Below are 19,976 nucleotides of genomic sequence, written 5' to 3' on the forward strand. Positions count from 1 at the left end.
CTGAGCTGGACCCCCTGGACAGATGAAAAATCCCACATAACCATCCCAATTTCTAATTTTATCATTAAAAAAGAAAATAAAATAACACAACCTTTTCCTCTTTTATCTCCAAGCTAACTCTCATTTTCAACTTACTTTTTTTTAAAAAATAAAATAAAATTCAACTTACTAATTATACGTACATGACTTTCTCGAATTGGGATATGCTTCCTCATATATTAATATTATTAAATACAACTATTTGAAAACTTCCTCCAACGACCGTCACTTGACTTGCTTTTAAGTTTTAACAAACTCTCTTATTCTCTCTGGAGCATGTATAAATTATAAACGAGTGAATATTGTTGGATCTGCACCTCATCAGATTTCGCCTTTTTCACAATTTCCTTTTTTACGCAAAAAAAAGAAAAGAAAAGAAAGAAACATCTTTCAGTTTCTGCTAAATCACAGGTAATTTGATATTTAAATACTTATTTCCGTAATTTTTGTTTAATATGTTTTTGATATTATTATTACTGTTTTTATTGTTGTTCTTGCTGTGATGGGATGATTGGATACCGAGAAAATTGGATAATCTATATCTTTGTTAATTGTTACTATCACCGTATCTTTTTCTTTTCTCTTTGATCATTTTTGCTTGTATCTTTCTTCTCATGTAGAAAACTTCATTAAGAAAATTTAAGTAATTTGCTTCAAAGGTTATTATTATTATTAGTTACGAGTTCGTTAGCTGGAACTTTCGACACTTGATGATTATCTTATTTCCATTTGGCTGTTGAAACTTTGAGTGGAGTAAGCCTTATCTAGTGGTCAATAATGGAGTAGTTGAACCGACAATTTAGCAAGCGATCTCTTATACTTCTTGACAAGTGAATCTAAATTGCTTAATTCTTAGTTGCAAAGATTAAAGGAGAAGATTTCGAGGTACCTCGAAAGAGAATTATGTATTTTGCTTTACCGGCATCAGTTTCTATTGTTATTGATCAAGTTTCTAGAGCCTCTCCTTTTGAGGACTGGAATGTTGTTGAGTGTGACTTCGTCTTTTGTTGAGATAGTGTGTCGTTTCCTTTAATATAATTCTTCGAATATTCTGGTTTCAAACTTAATTGACCTTTTTGTATATGCTACAGCTATTTTAGCTACTAAGTTGCGTATAGTTTTTATGCTAGGGAACATGTCCTCTAAATATTGAAGATATAGAGAGTTTAGTGTTCTATTTGCCATTAAGTACTTAAAAGTACGAGCAGGTATAGACAATTTGAAGGATTTTTTTTTTGTTGTGATTTGAATCATAGATGGATCCTGTAGTTTGGCCATCTTGCTTTTTGTTTGCAATAATTCGACTAATTCAATTCAATTTAATGCTGGGCGGTACTAATGGTTCGTCATCATATACTTAGTGTGTCTGGATAATGTTGGTATCTTGAAACTTTATTCACAAAGGATATTCTTATATGGAAAATCCTGAACATTGTTTTCTGGAGTGTGTATCATTGCTTAGATGAGTTAATTCTTTCATTTTCAATCTTTATTATTATTATTATTATTTTTAATATTGTGTTCCATGAGGATTTGGTCCTTTATGCAGGCATACTATCACAGTAATTGTCTATGTCTTCACCTCTGCTTATGTACTCTTGGCAGTTGTAGACGAATTTTTGGATGTGGTTATTATATGTGTTATCTTTGTCTTCATCTGTATAAAAATATGAAACAGGAGACCAGGATGAGGTCAAATGCGAGATTTTGTTAGTGATAATGGAAAATGTTAGCTGTGGTGATATCAGAAATTTTGTTGAAGAGGACGTAGAACTGCCAATGCAATGTCTTCTGGTAACAACTCTATGCATGGGCTTAACAATCATAGGTTTCCGGCTAAAAACTCTGATTTTGTAAACAGGTAACATCTTTATCCAGGTTTGTTGGAAATGACTGCTTGTGCAAATTCTTATCTGAGATTTTATATTAAACTATTTGGGTCTGGCACAAGTTTAGAATCTGATTGCTCAAAATTGATTTGAAGTAGAATATATGTTTTGTTCAGTAGGCATAAAATTGAAACACATCTTGCTCCAACGAAACAGAAAGAAGACAATTTCATTTCTTTTCAAGATCGAGAGGCTATGGTACCACTACTCTTGCATTTTCATGCTAAACTTTCCATTATAAAATTACAATGGAGATTCTAATTCTCTTGCATTAAATAAAATTATGGCAGGAGCTTTATTCACGAGCTAGACTGCAGAAAGAGGAGATCCATAGTCTTCGTCAACAAATTGCTGTTGCTTGTCTGAAGGTTTAACATTTCTTTGCTTGCCTTTTCTTGTCTGCATGTGGAAAGTATACATTCACTGCACTTTTATGTTTCTGACATAGGCTAATCTGTATCATATCAGGAATTGCAGCTTCAGAATGAGAAATATACACTGGAGAGGAAAGTCTCTGAGTTGAGGATGGTTGTTTCTCTTGAACAATAATCTCTTAATATGCATATGCATATATATACATACATACATATTAAGTAATGTTGTTTTGAGTGGTAGGCAATTGATGAGAAGCAAAATGAAGCAATCACTTCTGCCTTAAATGAATTGGCTCGAAGGAAAGGTGTTCTTGAGGAAAATTTAAAATTGGCTCATGATTTGAAGGTAAATAGCAGGTTCCACATATATACCTTGTCCAACAACAAGGTAGAAGTGTTTACAATGTTATATTTAAAATAGTAGGCCATAAGTCCATGATTGAACACAGGCAAACAATTAGTACTGATATGAGTGACAATATCAATGTTTTGAAAATGGAAAATTACAGGCATTTTAAATGGCTCTTGACATGTATGTATGGAGATGTTAATTTATAGTTTCTAGTTAAGTTATAGTAAACTAAATTCCCCGTATGATCCTCTTGAAGTTAAGATTCTAATATCAGCTTTCATTAAAAAAAAGAAAAAGGAGAAATTGATTGTAACAGAACAACCTCTCATTAGATAAAGCACCTTAAATTGGTTGTGAACTTTGGTCTTTATCTATATGCTAAGATTGAGAGAAGATTTTACTAAAACAAGGACGTTGACGGGCAAAGACAGTACTGCTTTGAAACCTAACCTTATTGAAACAGAATGAGTTCTCTAATAATTAGTGGTTTAGGTTTTATGGATTGTGTCTGAATATAAAAATGCTCCCTTTTGTGGCCCAAGAGCTTCCCAGAAATGGATTATACTAAACCCTATAAGTTTTTCATTTAGTCAGGTCCACAGGTTTCATCACTAAATTGTACAATATGAAGATAATGTACTGCATTCTGTAATAGCGATCACATAGGTAATAGCATATATTGTCTACGATAGTGCTGAGATAAAGCCAATTTGATGAATCTTACCTTTGTTTGACAATTCTGCTGCAAAATAGGTTTCATGAGCTTTATAATCAGTAGGTTTCTTTCTTCATGACTCCATTTGAAGCCTAGATGATTTCTTTCATGCTCAACCATCTAAACCAATATATAAAGATATTATTGGTGGATATATCTAATATCCACAGATTTGTGATAATAATATGTCAGTTTTACTTTTCTCACAAATCACCTTAGCTATTGCTTCTCTGATTCTCCTTTTGTATACATAATTCTATTTTAAGTGCAACTGTTTAAGGTATCGCTTTGCAGGTTGCTGAGGATGAGAGATATTTTTTCATGTCATCTATGCTTGGATTACTGGCTGACTATGGTCTTTGGCCTCATGTCACAAATGCTTCTGCCATATCCAACACTGTAAAGGTATTAACTGAGCAAAGCTAAACTATTTTACCCTGGTTACAGAAAAGGAAAAACCAAAAATCACCAAGGTATAAAACAGTAGCTAACCTTGTTGTTAGAATGAAAGGGGAACTGAAAACTGCAAAAGGCAGTCCTCAAGATATTCATAATGTTGGAAACACATTTCTTACTTTTCTGTTTCTGGAATTATATTTTCTGATACTTGTCTATAAATTAGGACTTACTTATCATTTTCTTTAACATCTGCAGCACCTGTATGATCAGTTACAGTCGCAGATTCGAACTTCTTACGTAAGCTTTCCTTTCACAAAATTCTGCACCTCTTTTATTACTTATGAATCATAGTTCATTAAATACATTACATATTCTTGTTTCTCATTCACTCAAAATCATGAATGCAGTATCAATATTGCATCAGAAGAGAAAATACTTCTCCATAGGTTGGGTAACTACAAACCTGAGCTTTATGTAATTTTTGGTCTACCTCTTCGGATCACTATATATAACCTTGCTTCTCCATGTTTTTGCATTGGACCCTTCAATTTTTGAGGTGTAAATATTGAGAGCTTCCTTGCATCTTCCTAATTTTATGTGTGCATACAGCCACGTTCGCAGAGGAAAATAAACCTATCAATGGAACTCCCTTTTATGTTTTTCCAGATTTTTTTTCTGTTTTAAAAATGTACAATTGTGCAATATTACTTGGTTGTCCCTTGTAGTTGTAAGGTGGAGGTCGCTGCATTTATTTTGAGTTTGATGTATGTCTAAATTTTTTTATATAACTTTTTAAGTTGGTGATACAGGTATTTTTTTTTTTAACTTCTATCACAGGATAGAATTAGAGATTTAACACGAGAGGGAGGAACTGATGCTGGAGCTGGATCTATTGACACGGTAGTACTGGCATGTAATCTACTTGATTTCAATCTTGTTGCTTTTCTTATCTTTTCCTCATCTTTACTGTGATAATTTTTCAATGTTTTTGTTCCCATTTTATTATGACATTCTTTATGCTATTTTGCATTCTCTTGGTTGCAGGATCGGCATGGTGTTCCTATGCATACACAAAATGCTGCTGATCGTCCTGAACCAACTGACAATATGCCAAGAACCATTCATGATGACAGTCATAGTGAAATGAAAAATTTATTGCATAACAGTCAAATGCAGCAGCTATTCAATAATGATAGTTCTCAGGGTTTCTCATTTGGTTCCAACAGGTTAGGATGATATATTTTATTTTGTCTTGCAGTTTTAATCTTCTTTATCTCATTATATTTGGCTATTCATCTTTTTATTTCATCAGATATGATGAAACTTACTTTAGCTACCGTTTAAACAATTGTATATTATTTAGTCTTGATGCAAAGCTTTTAAATCCCAAGGAGCTTGTATCTTATTTCTTTTTATAAAATTAAAAAGAAAGAAGAAAAAATGCCAAGGATATATATGATACTTTGGGGTCATCATTTCGTGTGACGGCATGTTTTCTCTGTTATATTTAATAAAACATATCTGATGTACATTAGCATGTTTTGTTGGCCTGATAGTAATAATGCAGATTTTCTTTCATCCTTGAGTATTATAGCTTCATCTTGTCTATAAATTGTATTTTCTCCTTTTTTTTGAGATTGACAAGCTAACTTTGTTGTACATGGGAAAACTCTTTGGATTTGACCAAGTTGACTTGTGCAAGTAGAAGCAAAAATTGGCTTGAGTAGCCAAATTGCGTGTTCATTGGTCTGTCTGATGGGTCTGTCCATGGTTACTCTTGACCGACCCCCCCCCCCCCCCCCTTCTTTTTCTGCATTTAATGACATCACAAATTTGCACGTTTAGTCATGGCAGGTGCATCACTTTCGAAATGTGCTAAAGAATTGTTACTTGTATTCTTTAGTCTCAAAATGTTGATGCATCCGGATACAGAAAAACACCATCGCATTGCTGGATCCTGATCACTTAAAATCTAATAATATTCAGAGTGACTATGTTTTCATCTTTTCCTTTTCATGCATTCAAAAATCTGTAATCGTTGAATTTTTTTTTTTGAAAGGGCAATTTTTAGTTTGAATTGAATGGAGTTTATGTGTATCATGCTGTGCAATTTTTTCTTTGAACATGCATTATTAAGCAGGGAAATTATTTTACCTTTTTTCTGATTAAAAATCCCTTTCTTCTGATATTTTTCAGTTCTTACCTAACCATGCATTTGATTCTTAACAGAGAAAATCTTGGCAATGTTCCTAATGCATTAGATTTAAGGGTCGCCAGGGGACCAGAAGAGATGAATGCATGGTTTCCAAGTACACACAACGAGATTGCTTCCTCTATTTCTGAAGGTTGTTGATATATATTTTTTGGTAAACAATTTATGACTTTTTTTGGAATCTAAGATGGGTCATTGCAATTCAGGCGGCCCTGGTATTGAGGGATTTCAAATTATTGGTGAAGCTACACCTGGAGAGAAACTTCTTGGATGTGGATATCCCGTCCGTGGAACTACTCTTTGTATGTTTCAGGTGAAAATTTAAGTTATATGAACAGTGAAATATGTTAAGCAGATATTTGCATAACGTATTAACATTTAATATCTTAAAAATTTGTGTTTTAGTGGGTTCGTCATCTCCAGGATGGCACCAGACATTATATTGAGGGTGAGCATTGAAATAAAGTTTTGACTTTTTGCCGATAGGCTTGTTAAAATATTTTGATTTCCATTTTAATTTTTGGTTCAGGAGCCACAAATCCAGAGTATGTTGTCACAGCTGATGATGTTGATAAACTAATAGCTGTTGAGTGCATACCAATGGATGATCAAGGCCGTCAGGTAATATATTATAGAGTGATGTTTATTGCATGTCATATAACCAGCATTTCTTTTTCTTTCTGCACATAAAAAACCATGCATAATCTTCCAACTGATGTTAAAAGTTAGTAAATGAGTTGAGATCTTTCTGGTCATAAAATATGTGGGACCTTACAGATAACTGAACCAAGTGCACCGCCATCTGTTCTCTAAGATTGACATGACTTATTGAACTGTCATGAGAAAACTGAGATATTTCTTTTTGGATTCAATCCTAATATGTAAACTAGATGATGCTTCCATTCCTGAAGTACTTATAGTTGATCAAGACTGCTGCGAGGCAATTGCATCTACGTTAAAAGTTTCACTTTCTCCTTGTGGTAGTGAATTTAGAATTTTAATATGCATATTCATATGCTTATATTCACAGTCATAGAGTTTATATCACCTTTCTGGGGAAAAAAGGCAGTTAAATTGTTGGGAAATCGTTGGGAGATTCGGTTTTTCTGCCTGTAGACATTTTTTGAAACTTGTATATTCTTGTAAAAATTGAACATGTTAGCTTGCTTGATGCTTGCTGAATTTATACTTCCTCTCTTTTGGCTGCATTAATAGATCCCTTGTTAAATATGAAGTTTATTTCTTTCAGTATTCAATTTAGCCTTTTGTAATGCTCCACTAAAATCTTCTGAGTGACACAAAAGTTGCAACTTTTGATGTTTTTGGTACATGAAGATGTTGTCTTCCTGAACATTTCTCTTGCACGACTTGATGTTTTCAGGGGGAATTAGTGAGGCGTTTTGCTAATGATCAGAACAAGATAAAGTGCGGTAAGTGTCTATGATTTGACTTGATTTATGTTGGACCTAAGAGTCATAAAACTCGGTAGTGTTGTGAACATTGCTTTTGCAGTATAATCTGACTTCCTTAAGAATCCAATGAAAGTGATGTTCATATACTTAACATGCATTTTAGTAACTTGGTAGATCTCGAGTTGACACAAGAGGTCTGGGTTTCGAATCGCACTCACATGGGAGGGATGTAATGTCAATCATTCTATGCTCAAGTATTAAATTTTAGAAATAATGAAAATTTGTATTTTAGTAAGTTGGTGAAATCTATAATGTTGGATGCACATTATAGTAGAGCCTTGTTTGGACCTTTGGGTAAAAACGTAGGCTGGATTCCATTGAACATTGATCGGTAACTTTTTTCCTCATGTATTGATTTATTGTGAAAAAGAAAAAAAAAATTGCTTGAAGTGACTTGGAAAGTATCAATTCTTGGTTTGATGCCTCATATAGTTTCAGCTGTTGCTCTTCTTATCTTGAAAAAGCTATTTGCATTTTAGAATAGAGAAGTACAGATATGCATATCACTAGGATAATATTCTAATTTGTTAGGTTTTCACCCATAAACTTTTGTTGTTTGCATAGTCTGACTAGCTCTTTTGCAGACCCCGGTATGCAGAGCGAGATTGATGCATACATCTCCAGAGGTCATGCCACATTTAGTGTTTTAATGCTGGTAGGTTTTATTTATTTAGCAGTTGTTCCAAATATGTAATGTAAGTGTTTATTTGACAAAAGAAACTTTCTTGAAATATTAACTCATTAAAAATAATATTCTTGAATATTATAATTCATTTTTTTACATTAAAATTATAACACTATTTTAACATATAAGTATATTTAAATTTATTATTAAATATTCATAATATTTAAATTTAAATTTATTATTAAATATTCATAATATTTAAATTTAAATTTATTATTAAATTAATATTAAAAATATTTAGTTACATTTTGATAAAATTATAAATTATGAAATAAGTATATTATAATTGTTGGAAATATATTTCATAGATAAAAATAAAAATTTATTTGAATGAGTATTTATATTTAATTAATACCATGACGTTGATGGTATAATAAATAATTCAAAAAATTTTAGTTAATAATAAAAAATTGTAATAATTCAATTAAACTATGATTAAATAATTATTTATTTATTTTTAATTTATTTTAATAATGACAATAATTCTTTATTGTTGCTATCCAATTTAACCTTAAACTACACCAAACCCAAGACAGTATTAAACATAGTCAAATGTCATCCTACCTCATCTCATCCTATTCTATCCTATCCTACATACCAAACACAAGTGATTTTAATAATAACATTATAGTATATGATTCACTCTTAGAGAGGAAAATGAATTTCACTTTTAACTCACATTGCAGCCAGCTGCCTCCTCAACCACAGTTCATGAATGTGAAGTCTAATATTTGTAATCCCAAAACTATTGTAGGTAAGAGCATAACAAAATTATTGTAGCATGTAGGGAAAAGGAGGGAGAATTCTTTGAAAAAAATTCTCAAGTTTACAAATTGTTGAACTTAAAGTCAAGGATCCCGGGCACATAAAATTAAGAAAGATAAAAAAGAAATGAAAAAAGAATCCCAAGTCATCTGTTCCAATGTATCAAGAATGTGATGTAGCCTTAAAATTTTCTTATTCTGCAAGGAATGATCCTGGAAGGCTCATCTATTCTTCATCCTTCATCGGTTTTTATTTTGTACTTTCCCAGATTGTTTACTTGTGTAAAATGTCTTTCTGCTTTTCCGTTGTACAATAAATTCACAAAAAGTAATGCAAAAATGTGAAAGAGTATACATCTGTTGTAACTTAAAGTTTTGCTACGACTTTAACAGATGGATTCTTCTGAGAATTGGGAGCAGGCAACTCTTATATTGAGACGGTCGATTTACCGAATCAAGATCGATAGCACAGAAGCTATAATTGAAGAGAGATTTCCAAAGGAAGTGTCGGTATGATATTTACATTTGATATGGCCTGTGAACAAGGAGACTTTTTATTTTAATTTTGAGTGCAATAGATATTATCATAACTCAAGTCAGACCACTTGTTGAACAATAACTGACTGACAAAGCATAATGTATATATTGCATTCAAACTATTCACCCTTACTGCCAAGTTTAGTGAACTCTTAAATCAATTAATTACCAATGTGTAGTGTAATCTATAAGTTTTCTGCTTAGTAATAAGTAAGTACTCCATTGATATCATTGGCAATTTTTAAACATGAAAGCTAGTAGACATCATTATTTCATTTTTGACAAATTCTACATTGACAACAAATCTTGCAAGGATATGCATGGTTAGAAGTTGTTAACCATGAGCACCTTGATTGAACATTTTTTTAATAATTATTTTAGTCAGTTTGAAGTTTGAAATACGATGCAGTTTTCCTTAACTTTTAGGATTACATAAATAAATAAATAAAAAGGTTTGATTTTAATAAAGCAGAAAGTTCCATCACGTATATGTGAACATTTCATAATTTTTTTTAATCTTACTGATATTGCAGATCAAAGTTCCTTGTGGGCTCTCAACACAATTTGTTTTAACATTCTCTGATGGTTCTTCATATCCTTTCAGCACGTACAATGTTCGGTAATACATTACTTACTTTAAACATTTGAATTTCTCATGGAATTGATTTTGATATTCTTGATTTATTTCCTAATAAATCATCATTGCATTACCTCATTGTCCATTGTTTAGTCCATAGTTTTGCTTTGCTGGGAAAAAAAAAATTAATAATTAGTCAAAGGGGAAAACACAGGACCTGTTGTTTATTTTTGCTACTGATAAGTATAGTTTATTTGTGCTACTGATAAGACCTATACATTCATTTTCCTGTTTAGTTCCAGTTTCTTATGCCCTACTAAGTTTCAACTTTCTTTCCTTTTTCCCAACAAGACTGTAAAGTGAAACATGTTCTTGTATAAATTTTATCGCGGCTCTCTTTGGATAATTGTGAAGACTCTTTATTTGGTGCATTTATTAACATATCAGTTTCTTACTTGAGGCGTTTGATAATTTTTTTTGTAGAATGCGCGATACTCTTGTGCTGACAATGAGAATGCTCCAGGGCAAGGTAATGTTTCTTATATTTTTGTCATTTGAATTAGTATGCAATCTGTTTATTCTGACCACTGTATTTCGAACTGGTATATCTCTGGAGCAGGCATTAGATGACAAGCGAAAGGGAAGAGCTTAGAACCTTTTTCCTTCATTCAAGTATTGAAGTATAGATTTATAGTCACCGTTCATTCATGACTAGATAATTGAAGATAATAAAATAGCATCAAGGTTTGTACCATAATTTGAATTTGGTGTGAGCGTATTATAGCTATCATTGTAATATTATTATTAATCACAAATGCATTGTAGTCAATTTTTCATATATACATGTATTTTGTGATATTAACTTAATTTTTTTAGGTAATGGTCAGGGTAAAGGTTTGATTCTAGTGGTAAGGAGTGAGTTTTTTATAATTCGGGTTTTGAGTTTGAACCTCACTAGCGTGTATGCATTAATAATAAGAAAAATAATGATCAATAAATTTTACTCTAAATATGTTGTGTTGTGCAACTTCGGCATGATATGCACGTTAGTATTAAAGTGTAATCCTTTAATCTTTTTGATTTTTTTTTTAAAGAAGCTGATTTGTAAGAAAAGAAGTTATCTTTAAGAGGCGTCAATTTGTGTAATCGTGTTGTGTTTTATTCTATTATGTTAAATTTAAACTAATATAGATATGATGCATTTATTAATAGCGTTAAAACATTGAATTTACATATTTAATAAAAAATAAAATTTAATTAAAAATAGATGTCAAAATTTTTAAAAAATTAATCATAAATAAATTATCATGACATGATAAATTTATAACATAATATAAATATGACATGAATAATTAATCTAATGTTTGACATATATATTAATTAGTTTTTCAATAATATTATCATATTCCAATATTTATCAACACATTCTAATTTTTTAGCATCTGCGGTTACTCTCTCATTATTAATTTTCATACGGGCGTGATAAATTTAGTAATTTAATTAACAATGGATGTAATACAGAAGTGTACAAGTACAAGTCTAACGGTGAGATGACAGATGGTTCAAATTTTTTTTTTTTTTTTTGTTTGAGAATACAAATAGTTCAAATTTTGATTGCACATACTAGAGCAAGAAAGTCAAAAACGAACGTGGCAAGATGAAAAACTCAATCTCAGGATGGCCTACAAGATAATTTGGTCAATTTTTTTTTAAAAAAATATTAGGAGCTAAGCCATAATTCGTTGTCTTCTACTGATAGAAGTGGGAACTTTCCTGCAATTTTATTCCAATTTTCTCTCCAATTTCCTCAAATTTTATCTGACTAACAAGGTAGTTGAAAGGAATGGAGCACATTGAAACGGGGAGAGTACCTCTCCGCTCAGTCAATAGCAGGGTAACATAATTTATTCACCTAATTTTAATTTCTCAGTCTTTGTCAAAATGACAGATATGTGTTGTTGATAAACTATAGTAAATAGAAATTAATACCTAATTAACTTTCTTTTGTTTATATTTTGAGCAGTTTTGCATACATAAGTGTAATTGATTGACTGACTACATATAGTTGAGAAGAAAATTTAGACACAAACCTTAGCAAGTTTCATTTTTAGCCAGTAACTAGACAGTTTGATGGTTGATTGTCGTTTTTTCTTAGTCCCTTGATTTTTCCGTAACCCACTTTTGATGATTGAAGTATAACCAAGTCTCAATTACCTAATCACTCAAACTCCATACTTGCCGCTGAATGGTTTTCAGGTAGTTTATTTGACAGGACACCTGAGTTCAAATCTAAGGGGTGGTAGAGGCTAAAAAATTGATTTTGGCCTTTGCTCACACTCCTAACTTCTTAAAGAGAAAAGGAAAAATTTCCAGACTTCTCATACCATCACAAGAAACCTTGCCTGTTGAATCACATTTGTTTTCAATATCTTATTTTCTTTATCTCTTGGTTTCGTTGAGAGACTATTTTGACGATTTAAGAATACTCATTTTCATTTGATCTAATGTTACCTTCACGCATTGATTTTCAAATATTGATTTTCAAATTATGTTCTTTTGATGGTTGCAAAAGAAATTTACCTTCTACTTGATTAAGCAATGTGAGTGCGTGCGTGTATATATATTTGTATTTTTATTGCTCTCTATCTTATCTGACTGACTTTCATCTCTATATCATAGGATTCTGAGGTGCTTTGTAAACATAAGAAATGTGGACTTGCAATTTTGTTCTTTATCTTGGAGGCTGTATCAGTTGTACTGGATATATTTGAAAAAAGCAAGGGGGCTTCTCTTGCTGCGTTCCTTTTTTCAGCATTTGGTTTTGCTATGACTATTTATGTTTGTTTTTTGGAAAGAACTTTCACTGCTATCAAACCACAAGCTGACAGGCAACTTGGGATATTAGATATTGCCTTCTCTGTGCTCCAATTGATTGCTACATTGATTCATCTTATTCTTTTAGTTTCTGATGCGAAGTATAATTATAATGCATCTGTTCTTTTTCCACTAGCCTTTGCTATCATTGCTGTCCTGTTTGTTTTTAAAGAGAGAGATACATCTACTGACTCGTCTCGACAAGATTTGTCTCCGTCAGCTAATGATTCTCTACTTAGTACTCCTTTTGAGCTTTATCTGAGTGGGATTACGGTGGAAGGTGACAACTCTGAGAATAACTTACGCTTGTCTGGACAAGTCCAAGGTGGTGGATATTTTTATCTATAAAACACAATTTTATGACCTTTGCTGGAATTTAATATGACTCATTGCAAACTCAGAGGGCCCTGGGATTGAGAAATTTCGGATTATTGGCGAAGCTAAACCTGGAGGGAAACTTCTTGGATATCCCGTAAATGGGACTACTCTCTGTACATTTCAGGTGAATTTTTGTGTTAACTTGTAATAGAATTGAAATATGTTAAGGCACTTTTGTACATAATGCATTAACCTTTTGCATTTTAACAATTTATATATTAGTGGATTCGTTTTCTTGAAGATGATACCAGGCACTCTATTGAGGGTAAGCATTGAAATGTGTTTTGACTTCTTGGTACTGTGCTAGTTAAAAGAGTATTTGACAAGTCATAGCCTTTTATTTCAGGAGCCACAGAACCAGAATATGTCGTCACAGCTGATGATATTAATAAACTGATAGCTCTTGAGCACACGACAATAGATGATGAAGGACACGAGGTACAAATTTGGAATAATGGTTTTTATGAATGATATCTTTGTTATTGAAAGTTCATGTTTCAACAGCTACAACTCAAGACTGTGTAGTTCAAAATATGTGTATACATAATTTAATGATATTTATGTCATACTCAGCGTTTTTTTTTTGCCTTTTGAGCGTGAACAAGCAAGTATTTAAGCTACCGCAGGTACTTAGTGTTGATAGATTTGAAGGAATTAAAGGAGATCTAGAGTTGACTAATTAATTCTTTGGATATCCTGAAGTTTAGGGATTGTGTTACTCTGTGCTGAGTTAGGAAATAACTTTTTGATATTCTTTCCCTTTCCTAGAAGCATAAGTTAGCCTAAGTTTCTGGTGTAATAACTTTTACATGTATTTATAACAACAATATAATTCAATTTTTCAGAATTGTTTCACTCAACATTTTCCCACTACAATTAATTTATAAAGGTAGTATTTTATTTTTGTCATCAAAATGAAATCTACTGACTTCTTAGAGTTCATTAAGCCGGGTGAGAAGCAGTTGAATTTACGCAAAAAATCAGGTCTCAGTTCTTACCTCGTGATAGTGAATTTGGTATATAAATATTCAAAATTCATATGATTGTATTCCTGGTCATAGGGTTTATTACTGTTTTTTGACAAGAGTAGTTTAATTAGTCTCATTTTGTATTCATTTCCTCACATTGTCTACAATATTATTTATTCCTTGTTATATATGAAGCTTATTTTTTAATCATTCTTCAATTTAACAATTTTTTTTTCAAGAGACATAAGTTGCATCTGTTGGTTTTAGTGCCGTCCTGATTATTTCTGTTATGGCATTTGATGTTATCAGGGAAAATTGGTCACTGTTTTCGCAAATGAACATTCCAAAATCAAGTGTGGTAAGTGGATATGATTTTAGATTGATGGTTGTCAAACCTAAATATATTTAAAGTTATGTTTGTAATATTTATGACTCAATATTATCATGTTCTCCATGTGTGGAGTGGAGTTCTGTTTCCAGGATGAAGCATCAAGCTCATGCTCAAGTCCTAAGCTTTTTGAATGTTGGATCTTTATGAGCACATAATGGCTTCCATAAAGGATAAAAATAATTATGTGCCATATTTCATGAAATTTCTTCTTTATACAAGTTACTGGTGCTTTCAATGTTCAAACTGCCCTGACTTTTCACTAGATAATTTTTGAGCCTCCACTGATGTTGTTCTGGGTTGTAGTACTATGCAGTTGTATAATAATGTCTTTGCACTTCTTCTGACGTTGAAACAATGCACCACTCAGTATTGTAGATATGCTAATGAAATTGTTAATATCACAATTGCAGCTGTAAGAGGTCTTGTTGAATAAGTTGATAAACAATGATTTATGAAACTTATAGATGTGTATTTTATATTGGTTAAATTAAGGTTGTGTGCACATTGTTATAGCCATCTGACTGTGGCTTTGAACTGAAAATGTGAGAGTAGTTTTTGTAGAACGTGAATTCCCATCCACCGAATTATTTAGAGAGAGAACAGTTGCTTGAGGTGACTTGAAAGACTAACGCTTGATTTGACACCAGATATTGTGTTAGCTGTCACTCACAACTTTTGCATACTAAAAGAGTTAATTACATTTTAGCATGGCTACAGAGTTGATTGGTAATTGTATGATAACTTTATAATTAGTTTGAATTTTGCCTCAGAAATTTTGTTGTTTGTGTAGTTTTCTGATGTGCTTCTTTGCACGGCTGCAGATCCGGATATGCAGAGCAAGGTTGACATGCACATCTCCAGAGGGCAAGCCGCTTTCAGAGTTCTTTTGCTGGTAGGTTTTCTTTTAGCCATTAAATGTTACACGAAAATGTGAAGAGTATTGGATAACACAAATGTTTTGCTACAACTTCAACAGATTAATTCTTCTGAGAATACTTGGGAGCCAGCAACTCTAAGCTTTACACAGTCTAGATTCCACGTCAAGATCAATAGCACAGATGTTGTGATATCTGAAGGGGATCTTTTTAATATAATTGAGGTATGGTACCTTACAGTTGATGCAGTATCCATGAAACAACAAGGTTATCAATTTTCATTCTAAATGCTTCGGTTATACTGTAATTCAAATGGTCAGCTTGTTGAACAAGGTCTGACTACAAAATTCATTCTATTTATTGTGTTAACAATTCATACTAGTAGCTAAGGGTGGGCTAAAAGACTGAACATCAAACTGAACCGACCAAACCAACTGTTTTTGTACTTCATCCAGTTTGCTTTATTTTATTTTACAAGAACTCATAATTAGTTTGATTCGGTTCAATACTAGACTGTATGGACAACTGAGGATTGCTCAAGAACAGACTGAAAACACAAAATTAATCCAAATCTGTTTCATTCAGTTTGGTTCATTATTTGGATCAGTCAGAATTTTCTGAACCAATTGATTTTCAGTAAAAATAAAGCCAAATCAAAATCAAAAGCTAGCCCATAAATAGGTTGCATCAAGTTTTGGGCTGGTGTTATCATGTGGAAGGTTAATGTGCACTGTGAGTGAGTTGGCTTTGATACCATATGGACCATGGATCTAACTAATACTCAAAAGAGTTCGTGAGTTGAGTTGCCTCAAGCTCATATACTGAGCCCATGATTTATTCTTAGTGTGACATAATCATAATCTCTCTAAGACAAGCGACAAGGTATTACGACTGTGAGGATGTGTATGGGTAAAGACGATTAGGCACGAGATTTCTGCTCTACCTTTTGCTTCACTAAAATATTATTTTTGGAAATCGTAGGATCATGTGAAAAGGATTTGATTTTGCTTTCAACAAAATGTTCAATTATCTATGTGTAAGACTTCACATATTTTTTCCATCTTATTGATATTGCAGATCGAAATTCCTATTGGGCTCTCAAGACAATTTATTTTAAGACGCTTGGATGGTGAATCCCATTATTATATCACAAATAATGACCGGTAATATATTACTTGCATACATTTTATGTTTGCATGGATTGATTGGATAGCCTTGATTTAATTTCTAATAAATAATTATTACAAATTTTTTATGGTGAAGCTTTTAATAGAGTAGACTTCATTGTCAATTGTTTACACCCATAGTTTGGCATACCTAGCTACTGGTTAAAAACATGAGAGAGAAAGGACCAACTGTTGCCACTTCCACTAAAGGCTAGAAAAGCAGAGATGAGGTTGAAATTGAATTTGAGTCCTCATTATGATGTTTATCATTCTCTATTGTGCTATTGATGCTAAATTACAATTGTTTATTTTGAAAGAAAATAATTGGAGAAAGACAAAAGAAGCTAGAACAGAGCAAAGGGTTTTCCTTAGACCATTTATTATGCCTTGCAGAGTTTTCTACTTTCTTTCACCATAAAATTATGCATGTGGGACTTCATTTTTTTGTAAACTCTGATCGTGGCTTTCTTCGCAAGATTCTGAAGATCAGTATTTATCTGGTGTTTATTTACTAATTAATGTCATGCTTCTAATGTGATGCATTTGTTTTATTTTTTTTTTCCTTGGTAGAATGCGGGATACTCTTGTGCTAACCATGAGAACGTTCCGAAGAATGGTACATTCTTTCATAATAATGTGTAGTTAGCAATGTCCCAAACTTTCTTCTTGTTTGGTCTCTGTTTTAATCTTTCTGCTCATAATTTAAAGGATCTACTTCCTGCATAAAATTACAATATAAAATTTTTTTAAAAAAATATACATGACAATAAAAATTCAAGTTAAAGAAGTACAAAAATTCACAACAATAAATTACAACAAATTTGGAAAAAGAGATTGATAGCTTTTTGTCAGGTTAATGTTTGTTTAAAGACATTTTTCTAAATGGTTTAATTTCAGGTATTGCCACCCACTGTAGCAGCATTCATTCCAACTGATACAGAGCTAGTTACTTATCATCTAATGAACAAGGTGTCTGCTCGTAGTTATGGAGAACTTGATCGATTTATCAAAGACATAGAACTTTATGATTATGAACCTTCAGAGCTCTCAAGTTTAGCGTACCACTCTGGTCACGACAAGAAGTACTTCTTCACACGTTTAAGCCAACCTGCAAGGACTGTTAATAGACAAGCTCAGGGGGGATATTGGAGGAAAACGGGAATGCCATCTTACGTCAACGACAAAGATGGAGATGCAGTCGCTACAAAGACTTCACTGACTTACTTTAAGAAGCAGGATCCAACATCAAAGCCAGAGAAGACTCATTGGCTCATGAAGGAATACATGCTTCTCAAGAGTCAACAACCAAATCAGAACGATGAAACTCCATGGACCCTCTGTGTTCTCTACGATTTCCAAAGAAAAAGAAGAGAGGGGCCTTTTAAAAGAACAGAGAAAAACCTCTGGCGCCGAAACAACTGTTAATAGACAAGCTCAAATAGCTGCAACTGATCAGCTTCCATGTAATGCAAATGGCTTGGGTTGAACAAGGAGACTCTGATTGCGGTGAAAGAAAAAAAAAATTCCAGGGTTACGCTATAGATATAAAGTTTATATCTCGACTTATGTATCACATAAATTAGCTTTATTGATTCCTTGTCTTTCCATCTTATTGTCGCATGTCGAATTTTATGAGATTCAGCATTTAGTGTATTAGTACATAAAAAATTTATCCCCCAATTTTGTAAGTGTAACAGAACTCAGCATATGAAGTAGTTTGCCATTGTTAATCTCACCACTGTGTTTATTCTTAGCGTAAATTTTGGATCGCGTCTCTGGCGAATTGACTGTTTTTAAAATTTTTTGTTTTACTTTTCAAAAACTTCAGTCTACTTCATTATTTGGTCAAAAGATAAAAAGGTTGGTTGATGAATTTCTTTGGTCTTTTCAGCAATAATAAGGGGTAAATTAAGAGAGGTGTTTGAAAATAAACAGTCCACGAGGAGAGAAATTTGAAATTAACCCTTATTCCTGTTATATTGGAGACAATATGCTTATTACTCCAAAGACTCACCTTAAGTTAAATATGCATAAATATGAAGGACTTAAGTGAAAATATATCGATAATGTTTCCCGCGAGCGTGGACCGAATTTAAAAGCGAGTTTTTTGATGTTTTGTCCTTGTTTTTATGATTAGACAGGCAAGACAGCCATTTTCGTCTATCTTATTAATCTCTAATTACTGAGAATTTTCCTTCGACATTCTCGTGCAACGACTGCATGGAGGAAACCATTTTTCTTCTAATCATTTTCCCTGTCATTCAATGTCTTTGAATTACGACACGGTTGAAAATTAAGAAAATGGACATTGAAGGAAAGACATTGCCTCGCCGTTCTAGAAGATCAACCTTGAGCAAGGTAACTTCATTTACTCTCCCACTTTTATTTTTTGTTCATAAATTTTAATTCCCAACTTTCTGTTGTTTATGTTTTTGAGCAATTTGTAGATACACTGCGTTGGTTATGTACTTGAATTCAACTGCATTTGACATTGGCGCCGGAAATAAACAATTTCAGAAATTAGATGCAAAATTCAGCAAGTAATGAGATATCTTGATGGGCTTGATTGATGATTTAATATTGCTTCGTTTCTTTTATCTTAGTTTTGGAAAGATTTGACACTTAACTTGATAAAGAAAGTGAGAGTATGTTTTATGAGCCCCTGTCTTTGTTCTTTACTACTTCATATGTTGACATTTAGAGATCCCAACCATAAATTCACAAAATGTAATGCAAAAACGTCAACTTGTTTCGTTATTCAAAGTTTTGCTTCAACTTTAACAGCTAGATTCATCAGAGAATTGAGAGCACAGAAGCTGTAATTGAAGAGGAATTTTCAAAGGAGTTGTCGGTATGCTACTTGCATTTTGATTCAGTCTGTGGACGGCGAAATTTTTTATTTTCATTTTGAATGCAATGTTTATATGGTAACTCAAGTCAGACCACCCGTTGAACAAGAACTGCCCGACAAGCATATTGTAATCATTGCATTCAAAGAATTCAAGATTAATGTGAAGAAATGAACTCAGTAAATCAGTTAATTACCTTTAATCAATAGCTTTTCCGCATAGGAATCAGTACTATATTGATATCATTGTCCAGTTTCTAAACATAAAAGATACTAGATATCATTACTTGATGCTTGCTCTTTGACAAATTCTATACTGGCAACAGATCTTGAAAGATGTGCATGGTTTGAAGAAGATGATTAACCATGAGGTTCCGGACTGGACATTTTTTTTCTCAGTTTGAAATAGGATATATTTTCAGGAACTTGTTTTAGGATAACACAAAAAGAGGGGGGGGAAA

The 19,976-nt window shown here is 32.5% G+C and overlaps 2 protein-coding genes across 8 annotated transcripts; both read left to right on the forward strand.

The window, feature by feature from the left end:
- The first annotated feature begins 229 nt into the window (after nucleotides 1-229).
- Nucleotides 230-10,976, forward strand: LOC18043988. 4 transcript variants are annotated; one of them, XM_006437307.2, is made up of 20 exons: nucleotides 230-450; nucleotides 1,718-1,900; nucleotides 2,045-2,126; nucleotides 2,219-2,296; nucleotides 2,397-2,456; nucleotides 2,544-2,648; nucleotides 3,664-3,774; nucleotides 4,024-4,065; nucleotides 4,606-4,677; nucleotides 4,813-4,994; nucleotides 5,998-6,113; nucleotides 6,187-6,293; nucleotides 6,386-6,428; nucleotides 6,510-6,601; nucleotides 7,362-7,410; nucleotides 8,037-8,107; nucleotides 9,295-9,411; nucleotides 9,972-10,057; nucleotides 10,499-10,544; nucleotides 10,635-10,976. In XM_006437307.2, exons 2-20 carry the CDS (start codon nucleotides 1,824-1,826, stop codon nucleotides 10,665-10,667), a joined length of 1,569 nt encoding a protein of 522 aa, XP_006437370.2. In that variant the 5' UTR covers nucleotides 230-450; nucleotides 1,718-1,823; the 3' UTR covers nucleotides 10,668-10,976. The 4 variants fall into 4 exon arrangements, with proteins under 4 accessions (XP_006437370.2, XP_024042306.1, XP_024042305.1 ...); XM_024186538.1 differs by having other exon boundaries at nucleotides 4,606-4,668; XM_024186537.1 differs by having other exon boundaries at nucleotides 2,048-2,126.
- Nucleotides 10,977-11,602: 626 nt separating this feature from the next.
- LOC18043989 lies at nucleotides 11,603-18,397 on the forward strand. Of its 4 annotated transcripts, XM_006437308.2 has the most exons (11): nucleotides 11,603-11,909; nucleotides 12,695-13,214; nucleotides 13,291-13,391; nucleotides 13,490-13,532; nucleotides 13,614-13,705; nucleotides 14,545-14,593; nucleotides 15,448-15,518; nucleotides 15,603-15,725; nucleotides 16,579-16,664; nucleotides 17,238-17,283; nucleotides 17,565-18,397. In XM_006437308.2, the coding sequence occupies exons 1-11, from the start codon at nucleotides 11,859-11,861 to the stop codon at nucleotides 18,090-18,092; spliced, it is 1,710 nt and encodes a 569-aa protein (XP_006437371.1). In that variant the 5' UTR covers nucleotides 11,603-11,858; the 3' UTR covers nucleotides 18,093-18,397. The 4 variants fall into 4 exon arrangements, with proteins under 4 accessions (XP_006437371.1, XP_024042457.1, XP_024042456.1 ...); XM_024186689.1 differs by lacking the exon at nucleotides 16,579-16,664 and having other exon boundaries at nucleotides 17,565-17,695; XM_024186688.1 differs by lacking the exon at nucleotides 17,238-17,283 and having other exon boundaries at nucleotides 17,565-17,673.
- Nucleotides 18,398-19,976: the final 1,579 nt, after the last annotated feature.

This window comes from Citrus clementina, unplaced genomic scaffold, assembly GCF_000493195.1.
Source record: "Citrus clementina cultivar Clemenules unplaced genomic scaffold, Citrus_clementina_v1.0 scaffold_4, whole genome shotgun sequence".
Classification (NCBI taxonomy): domain Eukaryota; kingdom Viridiplantae; phylum Streptophyta; class Magnoliopsida; order Sapindales; family Rutaceae; genus Citrus; species Citrus x clementina.